This window comes from Hippopotamus amphibius, chromosome 7 (assembly GCF_030028045.1).
Source record: "Hippopotamus amphibius kiboko isolate mHipAmp2 chromosome 7, mHipAmp2.hap2, whole genome shotgun sequence".
Lineage (NCBI taxonomy): Eukaryota > Metazoa > Chordata > Mammalia > Artiodactyla > Hippopotamidae > Hippopotamus > Hippopotamus amphibius.
The window spans coordinates 117,739,136-117,753,349 of NC_080192.1; the positions used below are offsets into that span (position 1 = coordinate 117,739,136).

Below are 14,214 nucleotides of genomic sequence, written 5' to 3' on the forward strand. Positions count from 1 at the left end.
CCACTTTCAGTAGCTGCCAAATGTGCCTTTAATTAAGAACATCTCTAATTTTTTTCTTCAGATCAAGTCAGCATTTGGGGGTGGGATCAGGGCAGGGGACTTTGGGGTGCAAATATCTGGTGAAACCCACCAGAGAAGAAGCCTTTGTTTGTCAAAGTGACATGAATAACTTTAGTTGAAACGTGTTTGTGTATATATATGTGTGTGTATTTGCCTTTGTTTAGTGGCACGGTTATTTGCTAAAATAATTGTCCAAAAAATTGCTCTGTCAGTCTTACTTTGATGTAAAAACAAAGTTTGGTCTATACATCTAATATGGCCTTTGTACTTAACCATGTTCGTAGGTAATCTTTGTACTGTGTGTGCAGCAGTATTTGGTATGCATTTAAAGTGAAAATAATGGCTGTTATTTTTCTGGCATTACTAAGATAAACTGAAAAATAATAAAGAAAAATGCCTTACATAGCCCACAAGTGTATCATTTTTGCATGTATTTATTTTAGAGGGCAATATTTGTCATTAGTGATTCTCATTTTAGCTCATACTTGCCATAGAAATAGTTTGCTCTTAATCATGGCCTTGCTTTGGAGGCGCTTTTTCCTGTATCACAGTATTGCAAGAGAAGTCAAATACTTCTTCTGTGTGGAGCTCTATGATTGTAGTGAGTGGGAGGCCCTTGGGATGAAAATTAGTACTTTAGTGACCTTGGGTGTCACCTGGATGAATTTGCAGAAGGAGGGCTGAGGCATTTGTACTCCATAAAAGTAGTTTTAAGATACCACAGTTCCTCAACAGGCAGGCTTTGCTGAGACCTGCTGGAACATGGCAGCCTAACATTCAGCAATTCTTTCTAGGCTTGGCATGAAAAGATACAGCTTAGAGTTGTACACTGTAAGAACTATACAAATGTGAGGTCATTTACAGTGAACTATAGGATGTGAAAACTGATGAATCCTTAGAGATCTAATACACTTATTTAAAAATTGAAGCAAGTGAGATGACTTAGTCAACATCATGTGACAGTTAGTGACTGAGACCACTGACTCAACTTTGATTCCTGGTATTTGGAGGACTGCTTTCAGCAATAGTCAAAATTCATTGGTGTTTTTTGTTTTGTTTTGTTTACCCCTGGTTTAGAGACACAAAATCATCAGTTTGTACAAATTCCATTTGTAGGCCACTGTGAAATCCAACTATGTATTATTGGGTATGTTCTAGGTAATCAATTTAAAAGCTCTAGGAAAATGATGTTAATATTGATTAGTCAGACCTGATTCCAAATTTCCTCTTGAAAAATCACTTCTTTTGAATTTTAACCAAGTGCTTTGCTTTTTTACTTATTTTAGTCACTAGCTCATCACAATTTCAGGGCCATTAAGTCTCTCGGGTTCAGCCTCCAGCAGAGCCTACCTTTTGGCAGATAGATGCACGTAGCAAGGAGGGCTTTGATAAGCGTACAATTCCAAAAAAGCAGTTTATAGCCATTCTACTATTTTAGGACTCTTGGTTCTCACTGGAGGCAAGAAGAAAACTAGAGCCCATTTTTAGAAGCTGGTTTCTCTATCTTCACGACTCATCTAGAAAAGGAAAAATCATTGTGGTGGAGTACAGCAAGCAAGTGCTTTGGAATCAGATTTCTGCGTTCACATTCTGGTTCCATGACTTACTAGATGTGTAACTTTGGAGAAGTTATTTAAATAATCTGAGTCTCTGTTTCTCATCAATACATGAGGTTAATAGATCTGCTACTGGGGACTCCTGTGAGATTTAAAGGTAATACGTGTAAAACCCAGTGCCTTTCACAGAGTGAGTGCTAAAGTTATGCAGGATGTGTTTTCAGAGTTTGCCTGCTTTTAGATATCTTTGAAGAGGTTAATGGTTCATCCCCAAGTTCGCATAATTTGATTCTTTGCCATACAGCTTCCTTTGATGTTTACTGTCACTTAAATGGGTTCTGAGTGACCTTAGTTATAAGTGTTTGATAAGGGCCCATCTGACTTTTCAACATTCAACAAATATTTATTGTTTCAGGTACAGTTTTGACATTAGGAATATAGCAATGAACAAAACAGACAAAAACCCATATCATCATGGCATTGATAATCTAGTGAGGAAATGTAGACAATAAGTAATAAGACACATAGATATATGTTAGAATGTTGTGACTGCTGTGAACAAAAAAGCAGGCAGGACAAGGTGATTGGGAATGTAGGGGCAGGGGAAGTGAAACCTAACTGTGATGGTGAGAGTCAGCCTCATGGAGAAGGGGACACATGAGTAAAGACTTGAAGGAGGTGCAGGAATGAGACATGCAAGTACCTAGGAAAAGAATATGCCAAGTCACAGGAAACAGCCAATTCAAAAGCCCAGGTGCAGGAGCATTCTTCATATATCTGAGAAACAGTGAGGCTGCTTATGTCTGGAGAAGAATGAAAATGAGTGAGTAGGAGATGCCATCCGAGGCTTAATGAGGTCCAGATCGCTTATAATGACTCTGGCTTCTGTTTGAAAGAAATAGAGCCCTTAGAGGGTTTGAGCAGAGAAGTGACATGATCTTATTTACATTTTAACATGATCACTCTGGCTGCAGTGTTGAGAATAATTGGGGGGTAAAGAGGGGGAATAGGGAAGCTAGTCCAATAGAAGGCAGATTGGCCAGGGAGATAGCAGAGGAGGTGGTGAGAAGAGGTCGCTGATAGACTGGATGCTGGGTTTAAGAAACAGAATTGTCGAGGATGACTTCCAGATTTGGGGCCTGAGCAATTGGAAGGACAAAGTTACCATTAACTAGGTGGGGGAGATTTGGCTGAAGCAGGCTTGGACATGTTAAATTCAATAAATACATGAGACATCTGAGAGGGGCCAAGGAGGCAGCTGGAAATGTGAGTCTGGAGTTTGGGAGAGAGTTAGAGGTTGAATATATAAAACGGGGAGTCACTTTCATTAAGGTCATATTTTAAAGCCAGCAGACCAGAAAAGATCACCAAAGAAGTGAGTACAGATTGGAAAGAGAAGAGATCTAAGCAAAGAGCCCTGGGGCATTGTAACAGTAAAAGGAGGAGGAGAGGGGAGGAGCCAACAAATAGACCAGACAGGAATGAAGGGGAAACCAGAAGCCTGTTGTATCCTTGAGGCCTAGTAAAGAAATTATTGATATTTCCGAAGAAGGAAGTGATCAGTGTGTCAAATGCTATTTGATGGAGGAGTAAAACAACGAGGAATGGACCGTTCGTTTAGCAAGGGTGAAAACCACCGATGCCCTTGACGGCACAGTCAGGGGAGTGCTGTGGGCAGAGGCGACTTTAATGAAGAATGGGACCCAGAAGTGGAGCAGTCTCCTCTTTCAGGTTTTACATAAAAGGAAGCCGTGAACTGAGACAGAGCTAGAACCATCAAGAGAAGGTTTCTTTTGCTTAAAATAAGAGAAAGGAGAGCATGCTTGTATGCTGAAGGGTTTGCCCCAGTTGAAAAGGAAAAGGTGATAATGAGAAGAGGGGATGCGATCTAGTGCTAAGTGGAAACAACACACGTAGGCAGAAACACAGATGGGATCCACAACAGTCCTTTACAGTAGATCCCACCATCTTCAGGTGAACAGGTTTATACACATGAGGAAGGAACACAGCACATTCAATTTTCCTGCTAAGAGTTAAGAGCACTGAATGCTACTATCTCTGAAGGTAATGAGGCAAGAAGAAGGAATAAAAATATCTCTATAGATATTTAATAAGTTTGACAACATCAAAGATTATGCACTAAGCTCTCTGAAAGCAACAATATTTGGAAAACAAATTATTTGGTTTAGGTACAAAAATATTGACTGTTTTGAATGTCTCACAATTTCCCAAAACAACATTTTCAGCACTGCTTACAGCACATCCTTATGTTCTTATGTGTTTAAAACTCAATGTAGTGTCACACATCAATTTCTAAATTTTTCCCTTAAAATATAGAGGTGTCTCTCCATCAATTTTCTCAAACTTTTTTTAACCTGTTTCCCTTTTTGAAAAACTGTATCTTGCCCTTTTTTCCCTCAACCCCTCACTACCACGTGAGATCCACAGGCCTCTGCGTAGATGTTCAGATGCTCATAGGCTGAGTGAGGCACACACACCTTTAAGTTAAATCAGCTCTCAGGATATGAGAGTCCCAAGTGTCCCCAGAGCATTACTGTTTTAGGCTCAGGAAGAAAAGTATTAATGGTGATATTTCAAGAGAAAGTCTAGTCTGAAAACTAGACTTAATTTTATTATGCAATTTAATGTAAAACATTGATTTTATCATGTTTCTAAGTGCATGCAATAGATTATGTAGAATATACAATCAGTTTCACCAGTTTATTATAAAGAACACTGATCATGTGTATATGTATATTCTTAATCAAAATCTTACTATATATGATAGTAAAGGTCACAGATGGTAAATTAAACAATTCAAAAAGATTCATTTGGGTTTTCATGAATTATCAGTTTTCTGTAACCTAAGGTAAGTATAATCCTTTATTCTTTCCTAAAATTCAACCTATGTTTAGAATCTGAGTGCTGTGGCTTATATACTAAAGAATTCAATTTATTGGTCTAAGAAGTAGTGGCTCTAAAATTTCAGTGGGCCAACGAATCTCCTGAGTGCATTTAAAATGCAGATTCATGGGCCCCGCTCTGAAATATTCCAGTAGAGTGGGACTGAAATAGTACCAGAAATCTGCATTTTCACAAGTGCTCTCATAGGGAAGATAATATATTAGTACAGACTTGGAGGTGAGAGAATATGACAGACATGAGGTGCTAAAGAAACACTGTTCAAAGGGTCTTCCCTGAGCAAGCAAGAGACTGTAATTTCAAGTAGTTTAAACTATCTGTCTATGATGAAATACCCCACTACATGGAACCCAGGAGTACTGGTCTATAAATCCCTGGCTCTCCAGAGTCCCGGTTCTGGAATCAGAAAAGCAGGATAATCCTTGGGGTCCTATACAGACCCCACAAGAATGCAAATGGGACATGTTGCCACTCCCAGCCTGTGCAGAAATATCCACTTCATCTTTTGGTGGGGTGCCTCCTTCTGCTTATCCACTCAAACACTTCCAGAAGCTGCCTGTGGTCTCCTAGGTAAACTGTACTTCTCCAGAGGACTGGAGGCAACAGATTTTAGCAACCGTCAAGCTCTTTTCCACCATGACTTCATCCCTAGTGCAACATTACATTAAATATCATTAATATCATTAAATATCCTATCTCCTCTGTCAATGTAAAGTATTACCTAGAAAGATTATGAAATAGGTCAGTACAACATAGGATAGAGTAGCAAGCTTTTTTCTTTTTAATGGACAGATGTTTTCTAATGCTAGATGCTGTGACAGTAGCAGTGGTGCCTTTACCTGCTTCTGAAGACAACTGTATTTTATTTCCTTTGTGATTGATATTTTTCTCTAAAAAAAAAATGTAAGGCAGGAAAGTAAAGTGACAACCCTAAAACTCTTCGCCAAATTATGAGTAGAAACTAATTTCTGTGGCCTCTACCTTTTAGAGCACCACCATGAACGCTGGCATCGACCATTTACCAAGCACCTACTATTTTAGAGGTGGAAAGAATTTCAAAAGATACAGTATAGTTCCTGCCCTTGCAGAGACTTACATTCTTGTTGGGAAGAAAGACACATACATCAAAAGATAGACCACAAGAGGCCACAGAAAGATGAGGAGGCTTAAACTGGGTCTTGAAGATTAGCAGGGAGGAAGGAGGCCAGAGTAAAGGCATTAAGCAAGAGTGAGCCTGAGCAAAGTACATGGCTTGCCAGGGAACAATTAACAGCCCAGCTTAGCTGAGGTCTAGTACTTCACCAGGACTGCAAAGAGGGAGTTGGTTAGCCAGAGAGAAAACTTGGAGCTGTACTGGAGAGAGAGAGCCTTGAATGTCAAGGAGTTTGGAATTGGACTATAGACAAATAAGAACAGTCAAAGAGTTTTACACAAAGCAATATTTGGGAATATTCATTCACATGTTAAGGGATGTGTGGGATTGATGGGGGCAGTTAGAAAGCTACCAGAAAAAAATCCAGATATGAGGTGACAGAGACCCAGAGAGTAGCAGCATTAATTATTACTAGTTTCATAGACTACTTTCCTAAAATATAACTGAGTTGTGCTACAGGTGTAGCATCAAGATTTTTTAAAGGGTGTTGTCAAAATGAAAATTTGGGAGATACGTGGTATTTTTTAAACCTTCCCAGCAATTGATCATTTTTATGATAAATACTATGAAGGGGAAAGAAATTTTGTTTTTTACATTTTATTTAAGAGGTTATGTCTCCTGTTTTACTTTTCACGTCCAGTCAATTTCAGACCATGCTTGTAAGCACTGCCCCCCAAAACATCTTTGGCCTGATAACAGAGAAAAATCTAATTTCAAAGGAGTTTATTAATTTCAGAAAAATGAAAAGCTTGGCTTCAAATTAATTATTGGAAATTCCAAAAAGTTGGCAGTGATCCTTTAACTGTTCCAGACTTTCCAGACTCCTATTGTCCAAAATGCTAATACTTGCATTCCCAGTTAGTTGTCAGACAAGGAGAAGAAAACTTGTAACACTTACAAATGAAACTTCCCTTATTTTATCAAACAGTACATCACTAGAGGAACAGCCCCTGGAGAAGTCAGCTGGAGTACCAAGATTCTGAATGAATAGTAACCTATCCCCCTAATTATAGAGAACTGCATAGAAATAGAGACATATTGTTTAAACCTAATTTTTTTCTATTAAGATTCTGATGTTTGGGGTGTGTCAAGTATATGGACCATCTTGGGCATATCTATGTGGAGATAGAGCACATTTTATTACCCCATAGCCAAGCAAGCCGCATTGCAATGGTTCCTCTGCCTGCACTGTAAGATCTTTCTTTACAGCTTACTTCTGGAAAACAGAATAAGGTAATGCTGGCGCTAAGTTTTCATTCTGACTTGGTGTTTGTAGCAACCACTGTGTATAAGCCATTGAAGTACTGATGTTGTCGCCACCTTCTTTACAGACTGAAAAAAGTCTTCTGAGAGGATGTGGCTAAATGAGTGCTTTTTTCCCAGTCCATGTGGTCACGAGTGTGTGTGACACTCAGGATCACTGGTGGATCTTTGAATCCTGAGTACTCAATAAAACATAGACTCTGGATTTGTTCCCATCTGCAGCACAACCCACATGCGGGAAAATGTTCCTTTGGTCTCCCAGTTTCTAGAGAAATCACTGTTCCCTGCACTGATTTCCATAACCATCGAACAAGAGGGATGCTACTCTTAAGGTTCTTTTCCTATCTGGAGACCAATATGTCTTTAAGCTTTGAACCTTCTGTGTCATGGTTTAAGCACAAATTTTCCACAACTCATATTTGCAACATGTAAAATACAATTCTGTTAACTGATCCTTTGCCTTAAGGGATGTTAGGTATTGCCTTGGGGTTTTTGGAAGACATATAGCAAGACAGAACTGGCACCTAATATAGTGTATATTAATCTAAGAACACTGGGATGAATTAATAAGCTAAATGCCTAGGAAGCATAAAATTCACATCCATGTTAAATATGAACATGTCCAATGTTATACTGGGGGAATGACTTCAAGGTGGAAGTTTTTGTTCTAACAAACGTTTATTTTCTTCCAAATTTATTGTATTTTTCTGTAATGCTGTGAAAAGTCTTCACCTCCCTTTTCCCAAGTGTTGTTGAAAAAGCCAGCTCTCAACCATAGACTAATAATCTTCATCTCTTCAGTGTCTTGTATGTTGATATAGTTTCATATGTAAGTATTTATATTAGTTTTCCTCAGGGATTTATACATCAATATATATATATATATTCCTACACAGATATATACAAGCCTTTTATCCTCATCTTACCACTTGACAATACAACTTTAAGTATGTTTTACACAGCTGTTCCTTGGTCAAGGTCATTTGCAAGAGCAAGTCGGTTTCTGAAGAAATCTTGTTTGGTGGGTGAAGGATCCATTGAGGGATTCTCATTAGTTTTTTCCCTGTATTCTGATCCACTGGACCTAAAATCTCAGCACACAGATAAAGTACAGGTTGATTTGGTTTTAATTGTTTTCAAATATTTTATCTATCCAAATTGTTTTGCATTTGTAAAACAGTTGCCTCCTAGATCTGGAATAATATTTACTTCCCCTGAATTTCATGACTCAGGACATGTGTAACTAAGATTTGCAGTGAACATAAAGAGTTTGCCTTTCTAATGCTTTATGGGGACAGTTGTGACAATTGTGTATGTCAGTGTAAGAAACTGTGTAATAACATTGTAAAAGGGGAGTAAAGACTTAGAAAATTCAATAAACCCTGTTTTGACTCGACTACTCCACACATTAACAAGGCTCTTACATTTTAAGGGATGGAATTCACTGTTCTCAGCCAAGGTTATCTAGGGCCTTTACTTAATTTGGGCATTACATTACAAACTCTTGCTTTTGCTTGTTTTCATTTTTAAACGAAAAATTTATTGAAGCCAACCACACATATATGCTACATTTGGTAGAATGCAGAAATCAGTACAGTAATCAGATTAAGGAGATTCTATTATCTCAACCACCACATAGGAGACCAAGCCAAATCAAGAGGCAACAACTCAAAACAGTCCAATTGAGTCCCCAGTCGAGGGTGTATTCTTCCTTTCTCTTGGTTAAGCCAGTTGGGTAATCCATTCCAGCTCTGCACCTTCTCCAGTTTGTTCATGTCAGAAGTCCCTAGAGGGAGGAGGCTTTCTGGAAATAACCTCTGATAAGCTAGACTGGGGCCCTTCGGCTAGCTTAAACTCTGAGCTAGGATGGGTAAAACTAGCCCAGTGACTAAGAACCAACATCAAAAGACCTCATGCAAGGTGTATGACAGTGACATTAGACACGAAGTTCTTTGTCCAAAGCTCCTGCAAAACTGAGCAAGTTCTCCATATGCCGAGGCAGAGTCAGGCATGCTTCCACTATCCACAAAAGAAGGATAAGTTCTTTCACTATCATTGATATACCATGAGTGTCCGCATTGTTGCTAAGTTAATTATGACTCTATCATTTACTGAATTATCTGGGCAGAGTTCAAACTCCTTTACATTATTCAAGGAAAGAAGTTGGATCCACACAAAGACTAAAATCCTGATATCTGGAAACCTGATGACTGATAGGATTTTTTTTTCACTTTCACCCTGATTTGGCATCACAGATGAAGCCCTAGCTGCCTACCACACTTTCTATGTCTGGTCAGTAAGGATCAGTTTTCCGCTATATCCCAGGGCATAGAGGAAAATCTATTCTCTCCTCAACCCCAATACATCTGGGTATTCATTAAATAAGATGATAGCTGGGTGGGGTGAAAGTCCTCTTCCTTTGCAGAAGCCCCCTTGGAACTCTCCCTTGAAACCACCTCCACAGGTCCCACCCTAAAGTTCCAGGCCTTCTCTCAGAACTCCCAACTACCTCCAGTTCAAATCATCTCTGCTTAGTACGCTGCACCCCAAATGTTAGGAAGATAGATTTTGGACCATGTCATTCTCTCCCCATATCTTCTGTTACCCAGAAGACTAAAAAGGCCTGACGTTTGGGGGGCAGGAAGTAGAAGCAAGATTTGAATCTGGCTGGTGTTGCTTCAATATTGTTTCCCCACATGACAGTTTCTCATCAGAAAGTCATTCGTCAACATCTTTACCTTACATTTCCCCTCTTAGCTACGTCTGATCTCTCCAAAACCCAACATGTCATACTTTGATGGTTCCAACATGCAACTGTTTCATGTTTACCTGGAAATGGGAAAGCTTTGATGTCACCACCAGCCCCAAGGACCACAGAAATCTTCACCAGTTGCGTTCCCATTTCTGAAACAAATGCCAAAATCGCCCTGTCTAGTTTTCAAAGTCCACAAACTCAACTTAGTTTTTTCTTTTTTTAACTGCTCTTCTCACAAACCACCTTCTCTATGTCTGCAGGTATGTGAATGGCTCCAACAGTTCTTGATATTAACTAACAATTAACTAATGGCTAACTTGTTAATCATTTTCAAAATCCAGCATTCTACTGTAGCCATGACTAAAAGCTCATTTTTATCCTTTTAAAGATATTTTTAACTGATTTCTTTCTAACGCTTACATGGTATATAGCCACCTCTACTCATGGACTCTTCCAGGGGTGTGGCTCTGGAGGGATGCATACCTAAATTACTGAGAAATAAGCTGCAGAATCCAGGAGAAAGAGCTAGTGTATTTGCTTTTATCCCCTTTCGCTGTCACACAGAAATAGCTTTTGAGTTCCTGGGGCCATTGTGGCTGACTGCAAGGCAGACCTGAGCATGCATAAAGGGCCAGGCAGGCAGGCACTTGCTGGCTAAGAGCAGGATGGCTGCCAGTACATTCCGACACAGCCATCCACACGTTTGACGGGAAAAGAACAGACCTGTCGCTAACTTTCCTTCCACTCAACTGACAGAGACAAAGAAAAATCACAAGTTGGGGGGTCATACAAGCCTTAAAGTTTGTTTGGAGTGGGGGAAGGGAAGAGGGCTGGAATCAATGCTGCAGGACCCTCTGACTTAAGAAGGGTTGGTTTTCTGATGGAAAGACTTTGCCTTGAAAACTTTAGGAACATGCAGATGGAGAAGTAAGGGAGCAGGGGGACACCCATCCTGTCGGCCAAATCAGTGGCCCAGGTAATCAAGAGGGTGACAAACAAGTGTTCATGTAAATGTATATTTGTAAAGTGGTTACTATGTTCTAGGTACTAAACCTTGTAGCTCGGTTACTCTTAACATTTGGGTCGTAAGCTCCTAATGACAGAACCTAGAACACTGAAGACCCTTAACTTAGTGATTGATTTCAAATAACCTACTGAGTAACATCTGTAATCAGGTTTAAGTAAATGTGATCCCTTCAACCATCTCCTTCAGCTTTCAAGTTATATAAGGAAGTGAAATGGGAAATGAGAGAGAACCCCAAAGCAGGGAAGAATGGAGGAAGAATTTGAGATAGGCTCTAAAGAGATGGAGAAGAAGGTGAGGGTGAAGTATCAGTTGATTCTTTAGTAGCCCTGCTTTCTATCACATGGTCTGTTCCACAGCCAAGGCTGGGCAGATGCAAAGACAGCTGATAGGACGCAAAAGAAGAGGATTCACTGACAGTCATCTGGGGCCCTGCAGAAGTACTCTCTCTGCAGTGTGTGATTAAGAAAATAGATTTTGATGCAATTGGCAGAGGGAGGGTACTGACTGGGAAGGAGACACCTAATCATATACTTTGTCTTCCACTCCCCGCCCCCCAAGTTGAGGATGAAAAGAGAAGGCATCTACATTCCCTGCCCCTATGCTGTCTTACATAACCCTTTCTCCCCCATGCACACCCCAACCAAGACTACTTATTAGCCTAAGTGCAAGATTTATATATAAAGATGACGCAGCATTTGTCTCAGACTTCAGGACAGTCTAGATTTAAGTTTCTGAAAGCCTGCAGATAGATCCTTATAGAATGGGATAGTCTGCCTTCTGTCCTGCTCAAAGGCAGGGGGACAAGGATTCAGTCCGGCATTAGCCTATCACATTAAGTCTGTTCCTGGCTTCTAAGAATCCTCATCGAAAAATTTTAAAATCACTTAATATTTTCCACTTTTAAGATATGCAGTCATTATTCTGACCAATTCTGGGCAGCTCTCAGGGACATGTGACCTGGTATCCACCCAGGACAAATGTGCCTGAGATAGAAACAATCAGAGCGTCATCCTTTCCCCCAAATATCTTGGGCATTTTTCAGGATTTTTTTTTATGATGTCAACTTGACTCTCCCTTTCGAATCCTTGTGGGTATGAGCATTCGGCCCTCCCAGCCTCAGAGGGAAGAGAACCCTTTCTCAGGTTTTCTGTGGCATCTGGCTCCATGCCTAGCTTCATCCCGAAGCAGCATTCTGGGTGTGTGGGGCCACCAGCCAAACAAGCCCCTATGGATACAAAAAGTGTGTCAGTGTAGACAGGGATGAGCCTCCAGAGGGCTGTGGGGGAGGCAGGCGGCGAGCCCCAGATGTGATACAGGCGGCTTTTCTGGCTCTGGTCCATTGTGGACCTCTGAGGCCAGCCTCTGGCATGACTCCAGTACCCAGGATGAACCACGTCCTGAAGTCACAGGACTTGCTGCCAGCCTGACCTCCCGACACTTGGGAAGAGAATGGGCTGAATGTCTCTTTCTGGTTCCTCCCTGTACCTGTCCACACACCTGGCTTCAGGGTGCAAGTTCCTAGTAACAGCTGAGACCAACCAAGCCACTCATGATTCCTAGACAAGCATCTCACACAGTACATGCATATGATAAAAGATGCTTCATTAATGAGAAGAATCGCGTGTTCTCATCTGAGTTAAGAGCCACTGACCTTTCTGTGCTGCACCCGGGCCTCCCTGCCCTTTATCTCAACTTTAGCATAATGGAACAACCTTTCCATGGTCCTTGGATGAAAATACTCAGAAGCAGCTACTCAAGCTGCTTCTTTATCCCATGCCAAGTCCCCAAAGTGCCCACCGCGGCACCATGGACACAAGGCGATGAGCAAGCATCATGTGATGGTGCTCACAGTCCTACACGAAAGGTAGAAAGCCAGGAAAGCCTGCCAGAGGGAGCAGCGGCGCCACCTTTGCTTCCATCCATATAACACGTCAAATTTTAAATACAAAGGCAGGACCAGGACTGGTGGCAGCAGTCAGATTGATGCAGGAGGGGCTCATCTATGAAAAAGGATAAGAGGACTTAAGGGGATCCCTTTGGCCCTCTAACAAGGATCCCAAAAGCCACAAGAGGGCTGAAAGCAATTAACCAACATGAAAATTTGGAGAGTCCACAGGAAGTCCTCAGCATGGAACCAAGGGCTGTGGGAGGCTTTAGAAAGAGAAAATCTGGTCTCCTACATGGTGAGTCTTTAAAATTATAGGTCCCAGGCCACATTAATTTCTTGTTTCAGGTGTTAAAAAGATGTGATCACCCAAACTGATCTACAAAAAAGTTAAACTACAGATAAAGCAAATCTCAGGATTAGAAAGCACTCAGGTAGCAATGATCTCCCACCCAGTGTGGGAATCCCTTTCACAGCATCCCTGACCAGGGTCATCTAGCTTCTCTGTAAGAGAACCCACTCCCTCATGGGCAGCCAGCTCCAGCTGCATTTTTAGAAAGTTCTTCCTCTTACCCATTGCTCCTAGTTCTGCCCCCTGGATACAGAGAGGACAAGTCCACTCCCTCTGCCTCGGGTAACTGGCAGAGCAGTTTTCTTACGTTGCTGAGAAATGGGAATTTGTAAAGGAATCAGTGGGGATCCGTGACTCATTGCTTTCTAACAGACAGCACCCAGTCACTGTAAATGGCCCTGGGCGAAAAGGGGCTATTTTCTTGGGAAATGCTGTAGTTTTTAAATAAAAATAAGTAAATAAAAAAGATAGGCTCAAACAGTGCCCTTAGGAGTTTGGAGTCCTCAGAAGATTTCAGAAGCCTAAATCCCAAGGTCAGGCTGGAGAGCTGTCTGCCTCCAGGTCTCTCCACCCTGTCAAACTTGACAGTAGGTACTGGGTCAGGAAAGAGCTAAATCTATGATCCTGGAGAGAGAGACACAATTCTCAGCTCATTACCCCCTGAATAAAGCAGATCTAGCAATAGTCATGCTTGCACGGGGCTACTTCAGCAAAACTGAAAGAGGACTTGTGGAGTAGGGCTGTCTCACTGCAGTACTGTTGTTCTTCCAGTCACAACAGGCGGGACCAACAATCAGAGACCTACTAACCTCAGTACTACCCCCTCCCTATAGGAGAGGAATTAGACAAACCATCAAAAAAAGTCCTCACTCCATGCGTGCCCCTAATTCTTCCATCAAGATCATGGTCTAAATCAGGAGAAAGTGATTTCCCTGTGCTTCCTCACGTATCAGCAACTCTGAAAAGTCAGCAATAGTGTCTTTAACTTCTCCATCCACTAACATAGGAAGTTTACTGTTTAAAACTCACTGTAAGCACCTCCTCTACCAAGAGAAACTAAGTAGCAGGCAAAATCTCTCTATAAGGGGGAGGGAATAGGCCTGAGGACCAGTGGAGAGAGACAGCAGTCCCTCAGGCAGGCAATGGCTGGACTGGAGACGCCTCCACCATCAAATGCTAATGCTCAGCTTTCTTCTCACATTGCACGCCGGGGTTTGGCCATGGTCTCCCAGTCTGTGAGA

The 14,214-nt window shown here is 41.3% G+C and overlaps 1 protein-coding gene across 2 annotated transcripts in view; it reads right to left on the minus strand.

Annotated features, from left to right (window-relative positions):
- Window positions 1–7,813: 7,813 nt before the first annotated feature.
- ARHGEF33 (Rho guanine nucleotide exchange factor 33) overlaps window positions 7,814–14,214 on the minus strand; it is a 44,980-nt gene continuing 38,579 nt past the window's right edge. Inside the window, exon 16 of one of the 2 annotated variants that reach the window (XM_057740695.1) lies at window positions 7,814–8,038. In XM_057740695.1, coding sequence (XP_057596678.1) covers window positions 7,909–8,038 — 130 coding nt within the window. In that variant the 3' untranslated portion in view covers window positions 7,814–7,908. Of the gene's footprint in view, window positions 8,039–9,806; window positions 9,859–14,214 lie in introns of those variants that run through there. The other variant, XM_057740696.1, reaches the window with a different exon arrangement.